A 25,115-nucleotide genomic window follows, 5' to 3' on the forward strand; every position below is an offset into this window, starting at 1 on the left:
TACTCCAGGACAGATCTTTCTTACAGCCGTGGAAGGTAGATAAGCATAATTGTACCCACACCAGAAATGAGGGTGTGTCTGAAAGATTGCAACTTGTTTAGGAGCACCTAGGGAGCTCATGTCTAAGAATCAGACCAAATGTGACCCTAAAAGATGTAGGAAGCTCTTCCAAGTTTTGTTAAAAAATGAATAGTGTGTGGAGCACAGTTACAAACTGGGCCAAAACTGCTGTGGAGTGTGCGGTGTTTGAAAGCCCCCCCCAATTAAAAATAGTGCATGGGGGGGACCAGTAATCAGGTCTGGATCTGTGGGAGTGGTGAAGTACAAAAGTTCTCCTTACCCTTGTCACAGTTCTGGCCTTGTTTTTTGCTTCCTAATCACTTTATTTTGGGGGGAGGGATCACAAAAGACCACTTACAGGGCAATCGTAGGAATTCCTACTCAGAAATAAGCTTCAGTGAGTTCAATGGGACTCCCACGTAAGCACATATAGGTTTTCAGCCTAAGGAGACAACACAATGGAATTTACTTCCAAGCGGTGACTTGTGATGAGGTCCAAGGCTGCGAAGGCACAGTGCCCAGAGCTCCAGGGTGAAATCACACACCAAAGCATTTCTGAGGGCTACCCACAATCGCAACGGAAGCTGAGATGTCTGCTGCCACCAGCTCTAGTCCAGGGGTGTCAAACATAAGGCCCGGGGGCAGGATGTGGCCCGTGGAAGCTTTTTATCTGGCCCTCAGGCTCTCATCTGCTAAGCAGTGCTAAGGTGTTACTTCTGAAAGGGCAGCCCACATGAAAATTGGGCTCTCCCATATCTTGAAATATGATCAAGATTTGTGTATTTTCTCTTCTGTTATTTGCAGCTAATGAGGTCCTAAGTGAGAAAAAGTGCTTATTTTTGGTTATGACCTGTTTAGTGACATCATTTCCTGCCTAATGACATTACTCCCAGCCCTTAGCAGGCATCATAAATGCTATTCAGCCCTTGGTTGAAACGAGTTTGACACCCCTGCTCTCAGAGATATCTGGACAGCCTCAGATAGTCTCTTGGACTACAGCTTGTGACAACATCTCAGCCTTCTTTGTGATCATGCAACCACTCAGAAACTGGGTGTAGCATGTGCAGAATCACAGGGGAGGCAGAGCTGACACACACCTCTACTTCCAGGAAAAAATGTATAGATTTGCACATTTCATCTGACCCTAAGACACAGTTTGAACTAGAAACATTCCAGCTCATCCCCTTAGTCACAATTACACTGCACTAGTTCTATAATAATGTACAATGTTAGTTCCTGTCCAAATATTTAGTATGAAGTCACTTCTGTGTGACTACACAGTGCTGATGACTGCAGGCAGTCAATAGTATGAAACAGAGGTCATTGCAGCTTTGGAGTTCTTATGTGATGAGACGTTTGCAAACTCATGGCTAGTCAACTCCTCCTCCAACAGCCATTTTTGTTTCAGAAAGAGTCAATGTAGCATTAAGCATGGCTTACGCTATTTGCTGGCACTAAAAAATAAAATCAGAGTACATTGATGTTTAAAAAGTATAACTTGAGAGATACACCTCAGATTTTAACCAAGATAGCTGGAGCAAGTTCTCTGATACTGCCTTGCAGTGAGAGAGTATATATGTGGGCAACAGTAGTGGTAAACAAGAGAAAAACACAATAAGCTGCAGTATCTTATTCAGTCATTACATTAAGTCATTTCTCAATGGATCCACCTGAAATTTAGCTGTCATAGTGCTCATTGCCTAGATGAGGGGTTCTTTTTTCTGTTACAGACCCCCAATGGATTGCCCAATATGTCCCCATGCCCCCTTGGCCAGACTGGTGAAATCATCATCATCATCACCAGTTCTATTAGATACCACTATGACTTCAATATGTCAATAGCTTGGTTTCACTTTACAAAGGATAGCTAGGAACAGAACACCCCAATCCACATTGATAATAGTGATGGTGGTTAATAATCTAATCTAACAAAATTAAAAAAAATTGTTCAGAGATGGAGTCTCATGCCTCCATCTTTTGGTTCCCATACCCAAGGAGTATGAATTCCCTGGTTTAGAATGACTGGCTTAGATGGTCTGCCAAATTTCAGACAGTTTTGACAAATAGTTTGAATTGTATTAGCATTTAGAACACTTGACCTATAATGGCAGAATGCTGTTAGGATATTCTATTTTATTGCCTGTACAGTTGAAGTAATCCAAACTGTACAGGCAACAAAACAGAATATTTTGTACATGTTGTATAAATAGACCTTATGAAGCCTGGTCCTATGGATGTTAACTCATAAATTACCTCAACTTATTTCAGTGAAATTTGTGTGGATAGGTGCGTGGCAGAGGACCCAACATGGGTGGCAACAGGGATGTGTTCAGGTATGAAGTTAACTTCATGAAGCAAAACAGACATAGGGTGCAATCCTAACCCCTTATGTCAGTACTTTCCAGCACTGGTATAGCGGTGCCAATGGAATGTGTGCTGCATCTTGCAGTTGGGTGTCACTCACAGAGGCCTCCTCAAAGGAAGGGAATGTTTATTCCCTTACCTCAGAGCTGCATTGCCCTTGTGTCAGTGCTGGAAAGCACTGATATAAGGGGTTAGGATTGTACCCTTATTGCCTAATTACACAGTTTTTCGAGACCCTGTCTGTGGCCCCATGCCAGTGCAACATTGCACCAGCTTCACCATTGCTATAAATTGAAAAATTCCAATTGACCTTAATGTAAAGCCAAAATACACTGTCCACATACACACACACCCATCTCTTCCCATTCAACCCCAACAGTGTACAGAACTCACACTTACTCTCCTGCCAACTACAGCATACACTCACCCACCCACTCTGTTATATAAACCCTGGCAGGGAACTATAATTCAGATATTAAGGTGTTTGGCAAGGAGTTACATCTGCCTGGCCTTTTTTAATGTGCAAAGGCCTGACATTGTGCAAAGAGCACAAAAGGAAACCTTGATGATGGAGGTTCTAATGAATGGGTACTTCACATTAAAACAAAAGCACTTTGCAGTAATAGGCCTCAGAACATATACAGGAAGAACAAATCAATAACATTTGTCTCCTCAGAACCCTTTCTCAAGACCCCACTGACGAACACACCTCAAAAATGTCTTCCATTTCTCTAGTCAGTGATGCAAGGAGAGTGCACTTCCCACAGATTGTCCCTATATGACTTTTGCAAAGGTCTCCCATATCTCCCACCTCCATTCAGTAATTAATAGTTGCCTGGTTCTAGTTTCTCCCTAGCAAACAGCTTGTCTTGTTCAGATGAGTACTGTGTTCTTAGGGGGCATGGACCTGCAAAGGCTTGTATGTTTGTTGTCCGTGCCTCCCCCGGCTGAGGGAGCTATCTTCCAACTCTGTGTTGTGCCATCAAAGAGTGATTATTAGCTGTGTGTGTGGAATGGGATTAATACTGTGGGATGCAGATAAACCAGTCAGTTCGGTTTCTGGCCTCTTCCTCCTGTCCCACAGTGGCTCATGTTATGGACATGCTGTGGTCTTCTTGGAGTCCAGGTGGGTGTGTGATGATGATGTTGTAATAGGACATTTACCTATGGCCAATAGTGGATTCATTACTTCCATGCCTAGCTTGCATGGGGCATTCTTGGCATGCTGTTCTATGTCTAGTTTGTGCTGGCAATGTTCCCATAGATTCTGGGGATGTGGCTGGCAGTACTGTCTGGTTTGTGCTTTCCTTCCCAACGTTTTTGCAAGAGGTGTATAGAATCCTGACTCAGTTACCCTGATGTTATGCTACACAACAGGACCATAAGTGTTCTTTGTTGGATGCTGCAACTCTCAACCCACTTACCAGGAAGTATGTTCCACTGAATTTAGTGGGACTTCAGACGAAATGGGCACAGGATTGCACAGCAAATGTACTTTCTCGTAAGATCAGATTTAATACTGCTCTAAGTGATGAATATGTTCTATTTAGGAAATTAAAAACATATACGTATAAGTTTTTTTATTTAGAAACATTATGCCAGTCCTACATTAAAATAACTTTGAATTTAGTTATGAAAGGAAAGAGTTTTTGAATAAGATTGATATGAAAATGAACAACCCAGAATTTTTGTAGATTATGATATAACCCATGACATTACTTATCAGTAGAACAGTTGTCATATGTGTTCTTATATGGCTTATTTGACATCAAATGGATTCCAGGCTAAGAAGCTTCATTTATGTGCTTAGATGTAGTAGAGTGGCATATAAAGAAGCATATGAGCACAAGTAAATTCTTGTGTTTTTGAGTTGTAGGTTGGTGCCCTTTTGTGATATTTTAAGTCTAGAACTCTTCAACACATATTTTTAGGCAATATGAAGCCAAGGCTTCATGAAACAGTACATATGAAAGAATCAGCCTTCATTTTAGATAACAGGGTCCAGTCCTATCCAATTTTCCAGTGCTGATACAGCTGCAGTGCAGCCCCCAGGTAAGGGAATAAGCATTCCCTTACCTTAAGGAGACCTCAGTGACTACCCCTCTACCACAGGATGCAGTGTAAGTCCTGTTGGCATGACTGCATCAGTGCTGGAAAGTTGGATAGGATTGGGCCCTTACAGTATAGCAGAACAGTGGGACTGCAGGAAAAAGAAAGTGGGAGGAGGAGGACAGCACCTGTATTAATCAGAAAAAAATGTTGGTGAACCCAAATGAGCTAGAAAGCTTTTTATTTTAAAATACAAGACAGAAACATTTGCACTTGATGTGTTTTGAGGTACTAGGGGAGATGGTATCTTGTAATGTTTTACTTAAGATGTATCTGTTAATCTGATGTAAGTGCTGGTTGCTCATAACAAGATTAAAAAATCTTCATGCCTATGTACATGCACAAAACAGGGAATGTGGAAAAGTTTTGTGGCTGATTCTGTCATTCGTGTCTAGACTATTCTACTGTGTGAGTCTAGTTTTGATACCTTAGGACCAGCCATTCCAATCCATTGTTCATTAAAAATGCATATTTCCAACCTATTGTTCTAATCACCTGTCTCTAACTATGTGTCTCTTTCCAACTTTGCTGCCATAAGTGAGAACAGGTTTATCTTTAGCAGATAAACCTACATGCTCAGATTACTACTAGAGCAGCATTCCTCAACATTTGTCCCCTGCTGTACCACCTGCATGGTCCTCCTATTGGAAGTATCACCAGAAGTAATTGGCGATTGTGTCATAGCCAATTACTTCCAGATTGGAAGGCCATACATGATGCAATAAACACAGGTAAGAGGCTCAAGGTGGATGGGAGGGCTTTTTTGAACACTGCCCACCCAGCTGAACCTCCTGCCACAGTTTGTTGCATTGCATTGCTGGTCACACTAACAGGCGACAGGTGTCTGGGGGTCCCATGAATACTACCAGACACCACCTCAAGTTACCACCAGTGATATGAGTCCCACTGGTTGAGAAACACTGAGCTAGAGGTAGAGAAAGACAAGATCTATATTTTCAAAGGGAGATTCGCTATTCTTGATCCTAGTATGCTTTGGCACTGCCTGAGACTGCCCAAAACACAGTCATAGGCTACAATCCTATGCACAGTTTCTTGAGTGCAGACAAGAAACTGGAGACAATGGAACTTACTTCTGAGTAGACAAGCATAGCATTGTGCTCTTATTTACCCCACAGTTGTGTTTCTCAGCATTTATCCTCTGTCACATGCTCCACCTATTCAAAGTACCATTGGACATAACTGGCAATGACATGACCACCAGTTACTTCTGGGTTGGGAGGCCAGATGAGATGCGATAAACATCAGTAAGAGGCTCAGGCAGACCAGATACAATAGAGGACAGTGTGCTTATACCTTTAACCATTGTATAGAAGAGGGAATTTTGGAAGGCGCAGCTTTTTAAACCCTTCCATGTTGAGCTGCACCTGCAAAAATGCCAAATACAGTGGTTAAAGCACTCTTTCCTCCACTGTATCTGGTCACTCTGCTCAGATTGGACAGGAGGGCTTGTCGGAGTGCATGTTTTGGAGCTCTGCCCCCCCAGCTGAGCCTCCTACCACTATTTGTTGTGTTGCATTCCTGGTCTCACTGCTGGGTGGCAGGTGTCCAGGGGTCCGGTGAGTGCCACCAGACACCACCTCAAGTAGTACCTCTGGTGGTACCTGTACCACTGGTTGAGAACCACTGCCCTAAGAAATAGGTCCACTTAAGGCAATGGGATTTACTCCCAGGTAAGTGTGCACAGCATGTACGACTGCAGTCTTCAAAGAACTTCTCCACTCTTACAGCACAAGCCTGCAGGTCTACTCAGAAGTAAGGCCCACTGAGTTCAATGGGACTTACTTCCAAGTAAGTGAGGATAGGACTCCAGCCTTGAAGTGGCGACATCCTGCAAAGCCTTCTCCAGTCACGTCTCTTCTATTGAAACATCCTGTCCAAAGAAAGAGGTTATGCAAAAGGGGAAAGTTTTGATGCCCCTGGAAAGTGCAGAGGACAAAGCACACAATCCTAAGGATGACGTCATCAGCCCAAAGCCTGTGCAGCCCCTGTCCGACAGAAGGCGCTCGTCTCTCCCGCTCTGGCCCCCACCGTGGCGTCTCTATGGTAGCCCACGCGACAGCCCAATGGGCGGAGCTTCGGTTGTGTGAGGGAAAGGGTGGTCTCGTGCGCGCGTGCGCAGATGCTCCACTCTGTTGTCGCCTTTCCGCCATGAATGCGGAGAACTTCGAGGCCAGCGAGAGGCTGGTGAACGCGACCTACGTGCGGCAGGGCTCGCAAGGCCGCCGCGCCCACGAGCTCCGTTTTCGGACGCTCCTGGAACAGGTGAGGACCGGAGCGGGGGGAGGGCTTTTCCAGCGGCTCCTGAGGGAGAGAAGGGGGTGGGGACGATTCCTGGAGCCACGCCCACTTGCACCAAAGCCCACGCCCACTAGGTCTCAGGTCACGCTGCTGAGCTTGAAGCCACGCCCCTAAAGCTTCCAGCCCTGTGTTGATTCCCTGTGATGCTGGAAAGGAGTTCCTGAGTTTCCCTGTATGGCTCTGAAATGCATGTAAACTGGATGAATAATTAATTAGTAATCAATTATAAATTATTTTAATGTTTATTAAATATATAATAGCTATTGATAAAATTAATTAAAATAATAATTAATTATTGTAATCTTTTATCAATAATGAAAAATATTGTGATATTTAATTAATTAATTAATAGCAATAATGATTAAGAAGATTAATTTAAAAACCAACAATAATTAAATATTATTGATTTTATTAATTTTTAATTAATTTGATTAATAATTTATTGTATTATAGTTAATTATTCATAGCTGGTTATATTTTTAATTTATTTTAATTTTGACTTTAATTAATTTTATTTATCATTATTATTAACTATTAATTAGACAACAATTCTAACAATTAAAATTGAACAATTTTAATTGTTCAATTAAATTTTAATTTAATTGAACAATTAAAATTAAATTTAAATAATGACAAAAATAGTTTGTTCAGGCAAACTTTTCCCACAAATGAGGCTCCCAGCTGCATCGGGGGGGGGAGGGGGGGTCAAGGAATGCAGTGCATTTCTTTGCATAAGAACATAAGGAGAGCCCCGCTGGATCAGACCAAGGCCCATCTAGTCCAGCTTCCTGTATCTCATAGTGGCCCACACCAAGTGCTTCAGGGAGCACACAAACACTGCAAGATGCAACCTGCATCCTGGTGTCCTCCTCTGCATCTGGCATTCTGAGGCAACCTACTTCTAAAATCAGGAGGTTGCACATACCCATCATGTTTTATAACTTGTGATGGATTTTTCCTCCAGAAATTTGTCCAATCCTCTCTTAAAGGCATCCGGACAAGATGCCATCACCACTTCCTGTGGCAAAGAGTTCCACAGACTAATTACTCACTGGGTAAATAAATATTTTCTTTTGTCTGTCCTAAATCTCCCAACACTCAGTTTTAGTGGATGTCCCCTGGTTCTGGTTTTATGTGTGAGGAAAAAGAGTGTCTCTTTATCCACTCTGTCTAGCTCCTGCATAATTTTGTATGTCTCAATCATGTCCCCCCTCAGGCGCCTCTTTTCTAGGCTGTAGAGGCCCAAACGTTGTAGCCTTTCCTCATCGAGAAGGTGCTGTAGCCCAGTAATCATTTTGTTTGCTCTTTTGCATCTTTTCCATTTCCACTATATCGTTTTTGAGATGTGGCGACCAGAACTGGATGCAATACTCCAGGTGTGGCCTTACCATTGATTGGTACAATGACATTATAATATTAGCCATCTTAGAGCTCAATCCTATCCAATTTTCCAGTGCTGGTGCAGCTGTGCCAATGGGGCATGCACTGCATCTTATGGTGGGGCAGCAGTCACACAGGCCTCCTTAAGGTATGGGAACATTTGTTCCTTTACCTTGGGGCTGCATTGCGGCTGCACCAGTGCTGGAAAATTGGATAGGATTGGGCCCATAATCACAATACCTTCTCTAATGATCCCAAGCAAGGAATTAGCCTTGTTTACTGCTATCACACTTTGGGTCGACATTTCATTAAGCTGTCCACCAGCACCCCAAGATCTCTTTCCTGATTTGTCACAGACAGCTCAGACCCCATTAGCCCATATGTAAATAGGTAAATTAAAATTAAAATGTAAATTTTTTTTAAAAGGACCCTGTGGGATGCAGCTCTTTAATATCTGTTGATGCTTTTTGTGTACAATGGTTGTTGGCAAAGAAAAGCAGTTTAGAGCAGCGTTTGTCAACCAGTGGTACTTGAGGTGGTGTCTGGTGGTACTCACAGGACCCCCAAACTCCTACTGCCTGGCAGTGAGACCAACAATGCAACATGACAAGCATCACTAGGAGGCTTGGCTCAGTGGGCAGAGCTCCAGTGTGCATTTTTTGTGCACTCAGAAAAGCCCTCCCATCCACCCTGAGCCTCTTACTGGTGTTTGTCACATTGCAGTCCCAATCCAGAAGTAATTGGTGATGATATCATCACCAGTTACTTCCGGTGGTACTTCCTGTAGGTGGACCACATGAAGTTGTATGGTGGGGAACAAACATTGAGAAATGCTACTTTAGAGGATGTTAAAAATGGCTTTTCTTCAAAATATCACAAGGGTCTGGGAATGGGGGAGAGGTTGGGGGTTGGCCCCCTGTCCATGATGACGTGTGTCCTTCTCATTGCCACTCCCCACCACTGTATATGCTGCTCTGGCCTTGCTGCCTTACAACCATGGTGGGTAGTCCTGCTGTGTTTCTGAATTAAGTGTTATTGAGGCATTCTGTCATTCCTGGTGTAGAAATCATTGCAGAATACCTTATCCTCAAAGGCAGTGAGTTCAGGACAGTGACCCATGCAGAAATATGTAAAGGCAGGAGTATGTTGTAGCACTTACACAGTTGTAAGTGAAACTTTTGTAGTGTGCCTTTTCTCTGAGAAGTTGGAAACATTGCTCTGATAGCAGAGTACTGGAGGGGGAGATCATGGAGAGAAGAATCATGTTCTTAATAATCATTGACATAACAGGCAGTCACCAAAAGTTGCCCATGACCCTTGTCTAGTCACATGTCACACACCTCTCCAAATCATGGAGCTATCTGGGGAGACAATTGCATTTTCCTAGAAGAGAAACATTGTGGTTCTGAGTAATGAGGGAATTAGATGTTATAATGAAGTTCTTCCTTGAAGGAAAACACCTGAATTCTATAAAACAAGAGAAAGTGCACATTTGTTGGTTGATAATATGATTGTCTAGAAATCCCCTAAAAGTGTTTTATATGCCATGGATTTTTTAGTGTGCTAACTGGATCTATCAAACTTGGTAGCAGGAAAGACAGCAAATAATACTGCATTCTTTTTGCTAGAGAAGTAAACTCTGTTTAGTGACCAGTTTAATGTGCAACCTAAAAATTCTACATAAACATACATATGACACTCTACTGAATTCATTTGGGTGAAGGTTAGTCCAAGCAAAAGTATATTAATGGTTAATGAGAAAATATGCTTGGTGATATGCACACAGCCTTCTTCCTCAAAGGAACATGTGATCTGCATAGATTTCTCCAATTCCAAGTTCATTTAAAACCTTTGTTGTATTTCAGAGTGAACAGGCAGACCTGTTGAGAATCCCAGGCTAGTGATTTTCAGCGATTTTCAGCTATTTTCAACCTTTTTCATCTCACAGTGTGCCAAAACACACCATCTTTTTTTCTTTTTTTTTACAATTGACAAGGTACATATGTTGCTGGTGGGGTGCTCACATACCCCAATGGCCCTATCAATAAATGATCCTCCCTGCAAACTCCCACAACATTACTGCAGACCATTTGCAGCACACCAGTGTGCCACAGCACAGTGGTTGAAAATCACTGAACTAGTCCCACTGAAGACAGTAGTTCAGATAGCATGTTCCTGATTTGGAATATGGATTCCTTCCATTCCTTTTCCCCCTCCATTTGCTCTTGTCTTTTTTTTTTAAAATATTTTATTTATTTATTTATTACAGATACAGGAAAGGAAATAGGTTTTACTTTGGGTAGGTAGAACGCAGGTTACGCATAAGGGTATTGGCCCTAGATTCCAGCATACATAATTGTTTATTGATGTAGCAACAACAATACACAACAACAACAATTGATGTAACAACATACATTGTTGTTTATTTTGACATTAGAAATACTGAATAATGTACAGTGGTGCCTCGCATAACGAAATTAATCCGTTCCGCAAGTCCTTTCGTTATGCGAGTTTTTCGTTTTGCGAAGCGCGTTTTCCCATAGGAATGCATTGAAATTTAATTAATGCGCTCCTATGGGCAAGAAAAGTCAGAACAAAGTCAAATTTGGTTTACAAAGTGTTTATTAAGTGCTCTTTAAAGGCATACATACTGTACAGAGGATTTCAAAAATTTCAAGCAAAAATTTCAATTAACAACAACTGCTGGAAAAACTCCCCTAACCTCCCCAAAACAGCAGGCCAAAACTGGCCAACTGGCCAGCTGGCCCTCCAAAACGTACTCAAACGCTGGCCACCACTTCCCAAAAGTTATGAAAAGTTCAAATAAACTTACCTTAACTGCTGGTAGTAGGTTCCCCAAGGAGTTGGTGAACTGCTCAGAACTGCTCAGAACAGTTGACCAAAGACAGGGTTCGCCCACAGCACAGGCCACAGTTGCTCCTGGAAGTCAACCCTGGAACTGCACGTGGAGAAGTGAGCCCAGGCTGCATTGGGGAGGCTTTTTAAACCTCCAGGCACAATGCATCCTGGGTATTAACGGTTGTGCGATTTAAAACAAACCAGGACAATAAAAAAAATTCATCTTGCGAAGTATATTAATGATTAATGAGAAAATATGCTTGGTGATATGCACACAGCCTTAAAAATTCGTTGTGCGAGTAACCAAACTTCGCAAAACGCTTTCGTTATGCGAGTTTTTTGCTGCACGGGGCATTCGTTATGCGAGGTACCACTGTAATAAGAGAAGATGGCAGGGTGAAACCGCTCAAAATTAAAAGTGAAGAATATAAACTACAAGTGTTTGTGGATGATTTGGTATTTATCCTGGAAGATCTACTCAATTCCATGGAATTTTTGATAGAAGATTTAAAACAATATGGAGAAGTAGCAGGCTTAAAAATAAATTACCAGAAGACTACAATGATACTTAAAAATATAAAAGATAACGATATAGAACGATTAAAAGAATTTGGACTACAGATAACAAACAAAGTAAAATATTTAGGAATTATAATTACGAAAAAGACAATTGCATTAATGGAAGACAACTACTGTATATTAAATTAATGAAAGAAGTAAAAAAAGGTTTGGAGAAATATAACAAACTGCAATTATCTCTAATGGGAAAAATAGCTTTATTGAAAATGAAAATATTGCCCAAATTAATGTTTTTATTCCAGACTATTCCGATTATTTTGAAGAGAACCTTTTTCAAAGAAATGAATAAAATTACTACAAAATTTGTCTGGCAAGGCAAAAAACCGAGAATAAGACTGAAATTACTTCAAGAGGATAAAAAAAAGAGCAGGATTTGGATTACCAGACTGGGAATTATATTATCAAGCAGCAGCCTAAAACTGGATAAAAGATTGGGGACTCATATTAAACTCGAAAATGTTAACACTAGAAGCACATGATTTACAAATAGGCTGGCACGCTTTCCTGTTTTATGATAAAGTTAAACAACACGGATATTTTAAACAACACATTTTAAGAAGATCTTTAATTTGGATATGGGATCAGATAAAGTATAAGATATATTCTAAATTACCTAGCTGGATAAAACCGCTTGAAATAGCAACCAATCCGAACTGGATTGAAAAAGATCAAAATAAAGCTTATAGCGAGTTGCTGAATAATAAAGGAGAGATCCTAAGTAAGTCTGAGTTAGAAGGGAAAGGAATAAAGCTGGACTGGTGGAATGAAATGCAAACAAGAACAAGATTACGAGAAGACCAAAAAATAAGTCTATATGAAGAAGACATAAGTTTTGATAAAATATTTTTGATTGATGAGGGGAAATATATAAGAAAAATGTACAGTTTTCTCCTGGAGATAAGAATGGAAGATGAGATAATTAAAGATGCAAAAATTTTTTGCGTTGGGCAAAAATTTTTGGATATAATATATTGATGGATGACTGGAATCAAATTTGGAATACAAATATTAAGATAACTAAAGCAGTGTCTTTTAAAGAGAATTTATATAAAATGTTTTATAAATGGTATTTAACGCCAGAGAAATTAGCAAAAATGTACTCTGGGTTATCAAATAAGTGTTGGAAATGTAATGAGGTAGAAAGAACTTTTTATCATATGTGGTGGACATGCGAAAAAGCAAAGAAATACTGGAAAATGATACATAAATTGTTGCAAGAGATATTGCATTGTGTATTACCATTCAAACCAGAAACATTCCTCCTAAATGTGACATCAGAAATTAAAGATCAATGTAAGAAACACCTTATTGTACATATTGTTACAGCGGCAAGAATATTGTTTGCGCAAAAATGGAAATCTACAGATGTGCCGACTAGAGAAAATTTAATAGACAAAATTTATGAAGTAGCAGAAATGGAAGTTTTAACAGAAAGAATGAAAGAGAGAGATTTAGATAGACTAAGAAAATATTGGAAGTTTTTTTACAATTGGATAGATAATTTTAGTTAAACAATACTGAGTGTTTCGCTAAACTTAATTTTTATATTGATAATAATAATAACGTATTTATATACCGCCTTTCTTGGTCTTTATTCAAGACTTTATTCAAGGCGGTTTACATAGGCAGGCTTTATTTAAATCCCTTATTAAATAGGGATTTTTACAATTGAAAGAAGGTCCTTTCTTTCAAGAACCACTACATTCAGGTGTTTCATTCCGATCTGGCTTCACATTCTGGCCTCCATCCTCCCACGCTCAGAGCAGATGGAATAGCTCGGCTTCAGCTTGTCAGCTGCTTCAAGGTCGCACGGTGCTGGTGGCCTCGAACTGGCGACCTTGTGGATGTTAATCTTCAGGCAGACGGAGGATCTACCCTCTAGATGAGACCTTCTGCCCTCCTGCCTGATAAATATGATAGCCTTTGTACTGATGATTATTCTGTTTGTTTTTGGTTAACATTTGCTCTTGTCCTATGTAAACTCCTTTCTACTTTCTTTACATTAACCACAGTGTAGGATTTTGTCTTGATTGGGACTAACTATGGTAAGCGATAACTAGGATTTCCTGAGACTATGGTATACAAATTCGGACTAGGGTTTGAAGTTATGATTTTGGGCAACCAATAACTGCAGTCTAGTACAGGCAAATAGTTTGGTTAGGAGCATCTTGATAGTTATCTGCATCAATATCTATGAGTTTTTATAGCAGTTTAGGTGTCTGGGTTGAGTGGAGAGAGAAGCGAAGCAGAAAAAACTGTAGATAAAATATATTCATCCCTGAATCACATCATAATTTCTCAGTATACATAATACTCTCGCCTTCTCACCAGCAATAGGCGAGAGTATTATGTATACTGAGAAATTATGATAAACTGTGTTTTGCGCTGTGTATCATACCTGAAATAATATTCAGCATTATTGGTTTGGACAGCACCAATTACTTTTTGGGTGTTGGGCTCATTTCTGCTAGTTGTCTTTTAGGTAGGAGGAATCAGAAGTCCCTGCAAGTCTAGTGAGCACAGCATTCTGTTGCCTTTAGGAACTTGGACTGGGAGCTTGGTCTTTTGTACATTATTCCTATAGAATGATAAAACCAATGCTCTAACCTAGCTGATGTTAAGTCATGAGCAAAATCCATTAGAAAAAATGACTTGTAGCTGAATTGGGGCCCAAAGTAGCAATACTGGTCCAATACTATAAGCCTGCCACTCTTGATAAAAATAGTTTGTTTTTTTTAGATTTTCTTACAACATCAACAACACGCAGAAGGATAGCTATAAAAATTGCTTCAGTGTTTGAGATGCAGTGCTGTGCTTTGCAGTTTTAGATTACTTTTCAATAGAAAACTGGTAACAATTTCTTTTCTTCATTCTATTCTGACTTTAGATAAAACAAAAAAAAATTGGAATATATATATATATTTAACTGTGTTACGTTCAATTGTTTTCTAAAGGGCAAGTGTCCAGAAGTCGGATGGGATGAAAGCACTATTGAACTTTTTCTTCATGAACTGGCCATTATGGATAGCAATAATTTTCTGGGCAACTGTGGTGTGGGTGAAAGGGAAGGAAGAGTGTCATCGGGGCTAGTAGCCCGCCGGCATTACAGGTAAATGTTCAGGTTTTTAGTTATTGAGATTATAAAGTGGGTGTGTAATATTTAAGTTTAAGCAAATTTGGTGCATATCGCTTTAAACCAGAGGATTGGCACTTTAAACAAGTTTATTGTCCACCCTAACACCAGCAGATACTTGTTTAGGATGCAGGTCAGCTGGTTACTTGACCATTATGCTATCACAAATTACAGGGTTGTGACTTTCCAAGTGGATTGCTAATGATGTTGTTCAATCTGATATGGCTTGTGGATTGTAGATAGACTGTCATTGTATTAAAGCGACAGGATGGTTTGCCTAGCCCAGGGGTCGGCAACCTTAAACACTCAAAGAGCCATTTGGATCCGTTTTCCGGAGGAAAAAAAAACCTCAGGAGCCACAAAACCATTTTGGCATCTAAAATGAAGATAATACTGCATATATAGTTTTTTTTTTTTTACCTTTATGCTCTTATAGGTCCCATTTTTATAATGTAGCCCCCTCTTGTAGCTTTTAGTTAGTTTTGTCATACATTCTTGTCCTGTGTTTTCAGACGCCTGGTCCTCTACGGTGTTTTGCCTGATTCCAAGGCCATTCTCTGCCTGGAGAATTATGCCCACTTTAAGCAAATTAGCTCCCCTTCTTTCCCCCAACAAATGACCCTGGTTCTGCCCTGTAGTCCTGCTGGACCCCACCTCCAGGGTAGCTCGCCTGTTCAACCTGCAGAGGTCCTCTCTCCTGTGAGCAGCCTCCCACCACTACAGCAGCCCCTTGGTCCTCAGCAGGTCTTGGGCACAGCAGCCACACTTCAAACTCCAGTGTCTCTAGCAGTCCCTTAGTCACAAAGTCAGTCAGAGTATCCAGGGCAGAGTCCAAAGTCAATAAGCCAAGTCACAGTCCAAGATCAGATTCCAAAGTTAGTCAAATCAGTCAGAGTATCCAAGTCAAAGTCAATAAGGCCAGTCAGTCTCCCCTCCAACCTGCACTCCTTCTACAACCCACACCCCCTTCCTCAGGTGCCATTATATCCCTGAGGGCCCTATTGCCTTCAAGTGGCTGCAGCTGTGCAGCACACTCTGCTGGATGCCCAGGCCTTACCCTTAAAGGGGCCACTGCTGACACCACATCTACCTCCTCACAAGATCTTCCAGGATTCCAATACATATGACGGTTATGACATCTGCTTATCTTACATGGATACTAAAGAACTCCCCCCACCTTCCAGAGGCACCCTGCTGGAAGGAAAAAAGGACACAGACTCCAGAGGTGGGGAAGAGAAGAAGCCGGGGGGGGGGGGGCAGCCACAGGCCGGCTTCTGCCCTGTCTGCCTGCCTGCCCTCCCTCACTCAGGCTGCAACCCTCTCCACACTATCCTGGGAGTAAGCCCCATTGACTACAATGGGACTTCTGAGCAGACAAGTTGGTTGGAGCTCTCAGGTTGCAGTCCTCTCCACACTTTCCTTGGAGGAAGCCTCACTGACTACTTGTGAGTAGACCTGCATAGGAGGGAGCTGAGGCTGCAGCCCTCCACACCTTCCTGGGAGGAAGCCTCACTGACTACAGCAGGGCTTACTTGTGAGTAGACCTGCACAGGAGGAGGCTGAGGCTACAACCCTCCACGCCTTCCTGGGAGTAGCCCAGGGACTACATCGGGGCTTACTCTTGAACAGACCTGCGTGGGCTCCCACTCACTCACCCGTCCTTGCGCTTGGCCTTGAGCAGGCTCCAAGGCTGCCATCCCAGGCACCCTTTCCTAGGAGTAAGCTTCATCTGCTGTAATGGGGCTTACTACTGAGTAGACACACAGGATGTCTCCTCTGCTGTGGAGGAAAAGCCTCTCCTTGCACTGAGTGGGGACCTGCTCAAGGAAAGGCGGGCTGCAAGGGCTCGCAATGGCTGAGGAGGAGGGCAGCTCAGGATTGGCTGGTGGTCAGCCAGTGAGGGGCCCTGAGCCATTCCAACAGGAAAAGCCAGGAGCCTTCTGGATGCTGATTGGCTGAGCCTGCTGGAGAGTTGGGGAAGGGAAAAACAGGGAGCTTAAGCCTGCAGAGCAGGCAGAATTGAAAAGGGAAACCAATGTGGGGCAGGTGGGGGTGAAGGGAGAAGAGGGCAGTGAGCGGAGGGAAGCAGCCTGCCCTCCCAGCACAGGTGCCTCCTGTTAACCCCTTTGCCACTTTCACCGGGAGGAGCTGAAGCAGACAGCTGAAAGAGCCGCAGGTTGCCGGCCTCTGGCCTAGCCCCTTAGAAGATTTTGGAAAAGATTATACATTTAATGTGAGAGAACTACAAACAGAAACAAACTTTTACTTTCAAATCTGCCCAGTGTCCAAGGCAAAGAGCCTGGAAAGGTAAAGTAGAAAATTCGTCCAACCCTGGGAAAGTAAGCATAGTAGTTTTTCATCATGTGATGGCTGATGGATTATCAGCACTGTTACTGGACAGGAGGGGGTGTGCATATAGTGTAGGCACCTTCTCTGGCACTTCACAGATGAGAAACACTACCAGAGCAGACAAGAATATCTTCTGATTCAGTTTAGTTTCTTTGATCCAGAGGATGAGCTGGTTCATGGTTTCTTAAAAAAAAGTAGTTATGATATATGGCAGATACTGTGCTCCTCATGTGAGTAGATCATTATTATGAGCAGATTTTTGCATGTTTTAGAGCAGCGATTTTCAATGTTTATGATCTCTGTGGTCTTCACCTCCTGTAATCTTTCTTCCGGCATCCAGGAGACTCTTCCAAGTTCTGTGGCTCTGTTCATAAAGCAGCTGTCTATAGTAATGAATTCGCCCTTTTTCATCTACCAGCTCCTTCGAGCCAGTGGAGGGACAGACAATTACTGTAAAATCAGACCCATAGAACCCAGAAGAGTTTTTCAGTGAAGTTCAACAACTGTGTTCCAAACTCCCATGGTACACCTGTGGATCTTTGGCAGCGCACCAGTGTGCCACAGCGCTCAGGCTGGAAATTGCTGTTTTATAACATACAGCTTAATAATAATAATGTTAATAATAATAATACAGGCTGTAATCCTACACATACTTGCCTAGGAGTAAGTCCCATTGAACTCAGTAGGGCTTATTTCTGAATAGACATGTGTAGGATTGCATTATTAGTATGCTGGAAATTCCTCACTGGTATGTTAGGAAATATTAGCTTAGTGAAGTGGAATTCGGGAGTGAAGAAATAAATTATGCATTTTTTCTATTTCAAGTTAATTAGTTTTACAGTAGAGCATTTGCCCTTCATCGCTACACTGATCATCATCTTCTGATATATTAAAACAAAAACACACTGAACATCGGTTGCATGCAGATTTTGAATTATGGGAGTTGCATTCTTAAGTGACCCTTATGACAGATTAATTGCTGCTAAGTTGAACAAAAGCCCATTAAAATTGATTTTATTCAAATGATGCAGAGCTTATGGACAAGCTCTGCTTCTAAAATTCTAGGTCATTGGGCTCTTCTTTAATCTATTTTTATATTTTAGAGATGCCACAGACATGGCATATTTAAAGTTGTCCTTATTTTGCTATTTCAAGCAGCATGCATTTGACTAATTATTCAGCTGTCCTCTCAGCAAGGGTTTGCTTTGTTGTATTTACTGGAATTGGAGTTCTTAAAGTGTTGGAACAACTATTTCCAAAAAATTGTGTTTGCCAGGGATTTCTGATGAGGTGAGAAGTCTGTCTTTCTTCACATGGAGCTATGCAGAAGTTAGAATTGGTGCAAGTGACCCACCTTTCACAACAGTCCCACATGAAATGAAACAAGAACCAGCCCTTGCCTTTGATGTGTGCAGATGGCTCAGGGAGGGGAATTTCTTTCATGTCCTGTGGCACTAGAGAGAAGCCAAGAAGTGGTGCAAGGAACTCTCAAAGTTGGGCAGTATTGAGATCCTGTCCTCAACTCTTGGTGTTGCAACTCTGTAGTAACAGCCAGAGTATCAGATATGAGGAGGGGTAGCTTAGATAGTCCTACCATGTTTGTTTAAGCATATACCTTCGGGAGGATGTTCTGTTACAGTATTTTCAAGGCTGTAACTGATGCTGAAAGTGACCCTTCTACAAGACTTAGTCTTGGATGCAAGGATCCACGAGTTGGTCCACAGACTTCACAATTCTTGTCCTGACTCCCCCCCACTTGCTGCATGCTGTTCAGGATCTTCTCTTGTACTGATTTAGCAATGTTGCTTTGGTGCAGGGAGAAGGGTTGGGGGTAAAGAGATGAGAAGCCATTACTTGAGTTTAATTACAGTAAAACTCACAAAATTGAATTTCATTAGTGGACTTTTGGTGCAGAAGTGCGTATCAGTCAAAATATCTGTTAGAACCTCCTTATGTGACTTGTTTTTATGTTACATATTTGCTTGATTTTCAATTTTATGTTTTATTTCTAGGCTGATTCATGGGATTGGCAGGTCAGGAGATATTTCTGCTGTACAGCCCAAAGCCGCTGGGTCTAGTTTATTGAATAAACTTACTAATTCAGTTGTCTTGGACATTATAAAACTTGCTGGTAAGCATGGGGCTAAATGCGTGTGTGTCTGTTCACTGTCCACAATGGCTACCACAATGGTTTAAAAACACTTTTGTGTTTACCTTTTTTTTTGTCTTTTGCTTGCAGGTGTCAGGACAGCAAGTTGTTGCTTTGTGGTCCCCATGGCAACTGGCATGAGTCTAACCCTCTGTTTCTTAACCCTGCGGCACAAGAGACCAAAGGCAAAGTACATTATCTGGCCTCGTATAGATCAGAAATCCTGCTTCAAGTCGATGATTACTGCAGGTGAGAGAGAGACAGAGTGCATGCATGCGTTCTGATGACTCACATAGAACGCATCATTTTACTGCATTGGTTTGTTTAAAAATGTGCATCTTGTAAGTGAAATGCTATAGAAGCAATGCTGCTTAGCTAGCTGAAGCAAATAATCAGGCCTGCATAACTTTTTATTTAAAAATATATATATATTTCCCACCCTTCACATAAGATTCAGGGTGGCTATATGTTTCAGTATTTTCAGTATTTTATTTTTAATATTTAGACTTGATGGTGTGTGACTGCATTTGGGGAAATGTTTCAGATCTGTACTTTTAGCAGACTACTATGTATATGCTTTTTATAATTATAGTAAATGCAAATAGGACTTACTCCTGGGTAAGTGTGGCTTGCAGCCTAGATTGTTAAAAAGTTTCCTGTTTGATGTCACTTCCGGTAATAACATTTCTTCCGGGGGGATCCTGAGAGATTCTCATTCTAAAAAGTGGGTCCCAGTGTTGAAAGGTTGAGAACCATTGTCCTAAGGCAAGGAATTCTGCAGGATGGGGCCCACCACAGAGAAGGCTTCCTTGCAGGTCACAACTAACTGCAGACATTTGTCCTGGAAACAGAACTGCAAGCCACAGTCTGCTTGCATCGTTATTGCAATTTGTGGCCTTGTCTATGTTCTTATGGGCAGTAGTCCTTACAATAGCATTCTCTCCCTAGTCTTGTAGTGTGTTGATTTGATTGGGGGTGGGTAAAGAGATGTGAGGGACAATGGAAAACGCTCAGTACTGTATGCTGACATAGCTTATATGAAATCACATTTTGTTCATTATTGCTTTGTTTGCTAAGTGCAGAAAAGACCTGGGCAGATATATTATATTTCATGTAGCAAGCCAAAAATTTTAAAGCATAAATCAGCGTTCTGTGCTGAACTAATAGAGCTGGGATATGTTGACAGTGCTTCCTTCAGGTGAAATCCCAGTTCTGTCAGAATCAGCTCTGAAGCCTGGCTTCAGTAATTGGCTTCAGTAATGCAAAATTTAGCTGCATGTACACATTTTAATTTAGTTTATATTTTGGGAAAAGGCATAATTTAAGCACTGACATCAAACAAATATATAATTGCAAGAACGTGGACAAGCCAATCTGGTGCTGATTTCTGGCTCTCTACAACGTAGGTAATACCATGATCCTTTTTAATGGACCATGGTGTGTCATAGAATTTGAAGTGTAACTCCAAAACTTACATGCTGCTTTACTAGTAAAGGTAGACTGAAATCTATTTATCTGCTTTCTTTTCTTTTCCTGATGTTAATACAACAGTAGTACCAAACCAATTGTTGTTTTTAACGTGACACATTTAGCTGGTTTTGAATTTGAATGCGAACACTCTTTCAGAATGTTTCTAAGGTATAAAAAGCTGCCTTATTTTGAAGGCCCAATCCTGTCCAACTTCCAGCAGCCGCAGTTCATCCCTGAAGGGACGGAACAGACATTCCCTTACCTTGAGGAGTCCTCCATGACTGGTATTGCACCGCAGGTTGCAGCACGCGCCCATTTGTCACGGCTGCATCAGTGCTTTAATGTTGGATAGGATTGGGCCCCAAGTCAGACAGTCTAGCCCTGATCCAGCACTGTCTAACATATAGCAGCTCTCGAAGGTCCTGGGAAAGAACCTTTTTAGACCTGTTGTGTGATGGCGATGATGATTTTAAACCAAGGTGCCAAGATTCAGTTTGGGACCTTCCACATGCAAAACTCAGAGTTATATGATCCTTTTCCCTGCAATTGCTCCAGTGAATAGATTCCACTTATGTTTTTTTAATAGCAAAATAAATTACTAAGAGCATGAAAAAAATGTATGACCAAAAAACAGGATGATGGTATGGTATATGACAAAAACTTAACTGTTCCTTGTATCAAAATCCAATTGGAGATGGGTAAAGAACCCACACCACTACACATAATGTTTTGATTTGGAATGGATCTGTTTTAAGTTGTGGAATATGGGGGAGGGGGTAATGCTGGAAGCCTGAAATGCAGTCCAATTATAAACCTATGCATTCTGAGTTAGCAAGTCCTCTAATCCCTATCGCACTCCCAGTGACTAGCAGCCCTCTCTACTCTTTTCTTTTGCCAGCCTTTCCATATTGAGGAAGGAGGGTTTCTAACAGGTACTGTGGATCTTGCTGCTCATGTTTGTAGCTATGTGTAAGGATCCTAAGAACCAAGCAAGTATGGTTTCCACTCCCTGGATGCTGAGGCAAGCATGTGAGGCAGCTCTGCAAACCATGGGGCTTTGGATACTGTTACAGATGTTCACAGTAGTCTGTAGAGATCCTCTGTGGCTCCTGGCATCCCCACATACTGCAGTGACTGTGCCAGGCAGCATTCAAAGCCCAAGATTTTACTCCTTTTTTCCACTGATGTTTGTGGGGATTAATATTAGGCTTGGAAAATATTTTTTTTCACTGTAGCAAACAAGGGTAATAAAACCAGAGGAGACAAACTGATACTCACTGACAGTAAAAGGACCTTTTACACCCGCTCATACGTTATTTTTGTTGGTTGAACTAGGTTTTGAACCTGTGGTAATAGAAAATATATTAGAAGGTGATGAGCTGCGTACAGACCTCAGAGCAGTGGAAGCTAAAATCCAGGATCTTGGGGCTGATAATATTCTCTGCGTTCACTCTACCACCTCATGCTTTGCTCCAAGGGTACCTGACAGGTAAATACATCCACATGTAAGTGTTTGGTAGCTATAATCTGTGTGGTGGTGGTGGAGGAGAATGAGGAGGAACTCAGCAATTGCTTGAGCTTCCCTAAAATAGTGAATGGATTTGGTAAGTAGAAGGATCTCTGACTGCAAATCATAAAGAGGAACAGAGCAAGCAGAAAGGCATATGCAGAGAATAGAAAAATAAATCCTAAGAGAAAGAGGCAGGGTCCTGATGCCTTCATCAAGCCAATGACAGCAGGGGAGCATGGAAAAGAAGATCAGAACATACATGGTCCAAAGCAAGTGAGGGGAAGAAGCCTCAGGAATGGAGGGAAGCTGAGTAAAAGACAGAGCAGGAATGAGAGGTGCAGATGGCCAGAGCTGCAGTGTTGAGGAATGTAATGTTAGTACATTTTTCTGAAATATCAGGATGCACCTGATTGACACTTATATGGTCAATTTCAAATCTCTTCTCATTTGAGTAAGAATTGAACTATGTGATTCATATAACCACGTGGTGCCGAGCTTCTTGTATCCCTTCAGACGAGAATTGCATGTTGCAGTACTATTCCGTATCACACGCAGAACGTCCTGCATGTGGAATACTTGCCTTTCAGAGAGAGTCCTCAATGACATACTAGTTTTATATATGTAGGAAGACTTTATAAACTTAGCCATTCAAATATGCAGCGTTCCGTAGTCCTGCAAAAACAGCCAGTCAGGACAGATTGTGTTGCTTGGTTCTAAGAAAAGCAAAATAGAATCTTTGCAAGTTTTTATTCCATCTTCTCTAACAATTCATGGAACAGAAAGAAGTAACTGTGACTAGGATGAATGAAATGAATAATGTGAAAGGACTATTGCCAGAAAGAACAAAGAAGGAAGACAGATGAATTTTACCAGGTTTAGATTAATGACCCTACCATTGCTGTAGTTCAGAGGAAGGTGTTTCTTGTGAACTGCTTTTCTTGTGGACTTATAGGTAGGATGGCCCCCTCTTTCAGCTACTGAAACTGCTTGATGAGAAGTGACTTCCTTAACACATGTTGTTTCTACGCACTGATTTCATTCTATAAGCTTATATGAAGTTCCACTAAATCATTCTTATTCTGAACAATGAAAGCAAAAGTAATTAAAGGTGTTTTGAGTTGCGCACAAATCATTCTGTGAACTTAATATCTCTGGGTGTCAGCAAGATTAGTATAACCTGATAGCAGACCTCACTTAATAGAACTCTCGCGATAAGAGAATCAACCCTGTTTCTCAAGAGGTGTTTCCTTCCCAAGGCTCAATTCTATTACATTTCTGTGTGTAAGCAGTTAGTAGTATTTTATTTTATGTGTGCGAATGAGAGATAAAGATGTGACTTGAGAGACTAATAAATTGTTACTGCAGTCACAGTCTTCAGAAACTATCCCCACAAATAGGGTTGTTTTTTCAACTAGTGTTTTTGATATAGTGATGGGGTATACTGGGAATAATTGTTCTTAGTCACAAAATATGTATTTTGCAGTAGCATGTTTGCAACACCCACTGCTGGTGCTGTGGTTGTAGCACTGGCTGTAGGGCATATAAATCAGGCTGCCCGTCACTCTTAATTTACACAGGCTGTGGCAAGGCACAACAGGTCTGATCAGTCCATGAATAGAATGTACCCTGCAACCTACCCCCAAATCCTTTGTAACCCATAGGAATTCCATGGTAGACAAGCCAATGTGGTGAGATTCCCTGAAGGAAGAAAGTTTGAAAGGTACTGATACAGTGCAAGAATAAATTGAGCTCAAATGACATAGAGCGAAATCACCACTCCTGGCCATCCTTGTCATGTTTAGCCATTGGATTATGACCTCTCTGTCTAGTTCTGCCTCAAGTTACTTTGCCACTTGGAAGTCCCAGTATTCCTCTGAAAGTCATTGCATTTAGAAATGCAGACACATAAAAGGTAAACTTCTGAGCAAAGATTTTTTTTTTCTCTTGCTGTATATTAGTCCAGGATAGTTCAAATTGGATATTACCTATATTGTTGATTTATCGATTTGCTATAAATTTGAGCAGCTGTGCTTAAAAAAAGAAGTATAAAGTAGGACTAATAATTCTGTCCTTTTGCCATGAGCATTGCCAAAACTGAGTTGGAAAATTTACTAACTTGAATAACAGGTATGAAAATAAAAATGACCTGATCTCAGGCCATTGCAATTTACCTTTCATTCTTCTGCTGCCACCTTTTCCCCAGGTACATTGCTGTGGTCTATCACATGCCTGAGGCTATGAATTTAAAATATTCAATGGCATTTGAAGGAACTTTTTTTATTAAAGGTCTGCTGTCAGCCCCCGAAGGTCACACATTTGTCTTTTCAACAAGATGACCCCCACTGCAACAACCTTATAAAATTCATTTTTATATATCTCAAATGATAGTTCTTGTATCATAGTTCTTATCACTATCAAATGATAGTTTTATGATAGTTTCCAGTAGTCTTCTTTTGAATATAAATAATATTTAAACTTTTTTTTTCAAGTTATGAGTGCTGTTTAGGGAAGGTACAGGGGTCAGTTGTGCCCCCTCAAGAGTTTCAAACCACATGCAGTTACACAGGCCAACGAACATTTTGCTTCCTTAAACGTTACACCAATTTCTGGGTATATTTGGGGTGCTGATTCAAAAAATTGGCATCCGTTTTGCCCTATCATGTCTAGTTTTGGAGATACAGCATAGCCTCTTTAGTGAATGGTTCAAGCAGCTTCCTCATGAGGAAGCCTACACCATGGCTTCCTCATGTGGAAGCTGCTTGAACCATTCACTAATGAGGCAATGCTATATCTCCAAAACCAGATGTGATAGGGCAAAATGGATACCATTTTTT

General features: G+C 41.3%; 1 protein-coding gene across 1 annotated transcript in view; it reads left to right on the plus strand.

Annotated features, from left to right (window-relative positions):
* The first annotated feature begins 6,695 nt into the window (after positions 1–6,695).
* Positions 6,696–25,115, plus strand: part of SEPSECS (Sep (O-phosphoserine) tRNA:Sec (selenocysteine) tRNA synthase) — a 38,923-nt gene continuing 20,503 nt past the window's right edge. Inside the window, exons 1-5 of the mRNA XM_066632059.1 lie at positions 6,696–6,816; positions 14,625–14,779; positions 19,165–19,283; positions 19,392–19,550; positions 22,107–22,260. Coding sequence (XP_066488156.1) covers positions 6,703–6,816; positions 14,625–14,779; positions 19,165–19,283; positions 19,392–19,550; positions 22,107–22,260 — 701 coding nt within the window. The 5' untranslated portion in view covers positions 6,696–6,702. The remainder of the gene's footprint in view (positions 6,817–14,624; positions 14,780–19,164; positions 19,284–19,391; positions 19,551–22,106; positions 22,261–25,115) is intronic.

This window comes from Tiliqua scincoides, chromosome 6 (genome assembly GCF_035046505.1).
Source record: "Tiliqua scincoides isolate rTilSci1 chromosome 6, rTilSci1.hap2, whole genome shotgun sequence".
Taxonomy (NCBI): Eukaryota; Metazoa; Chordata; class Lepidosauria; order Squamata; family Scincidae; genus Tiliqua; species Tiliqua scincoides.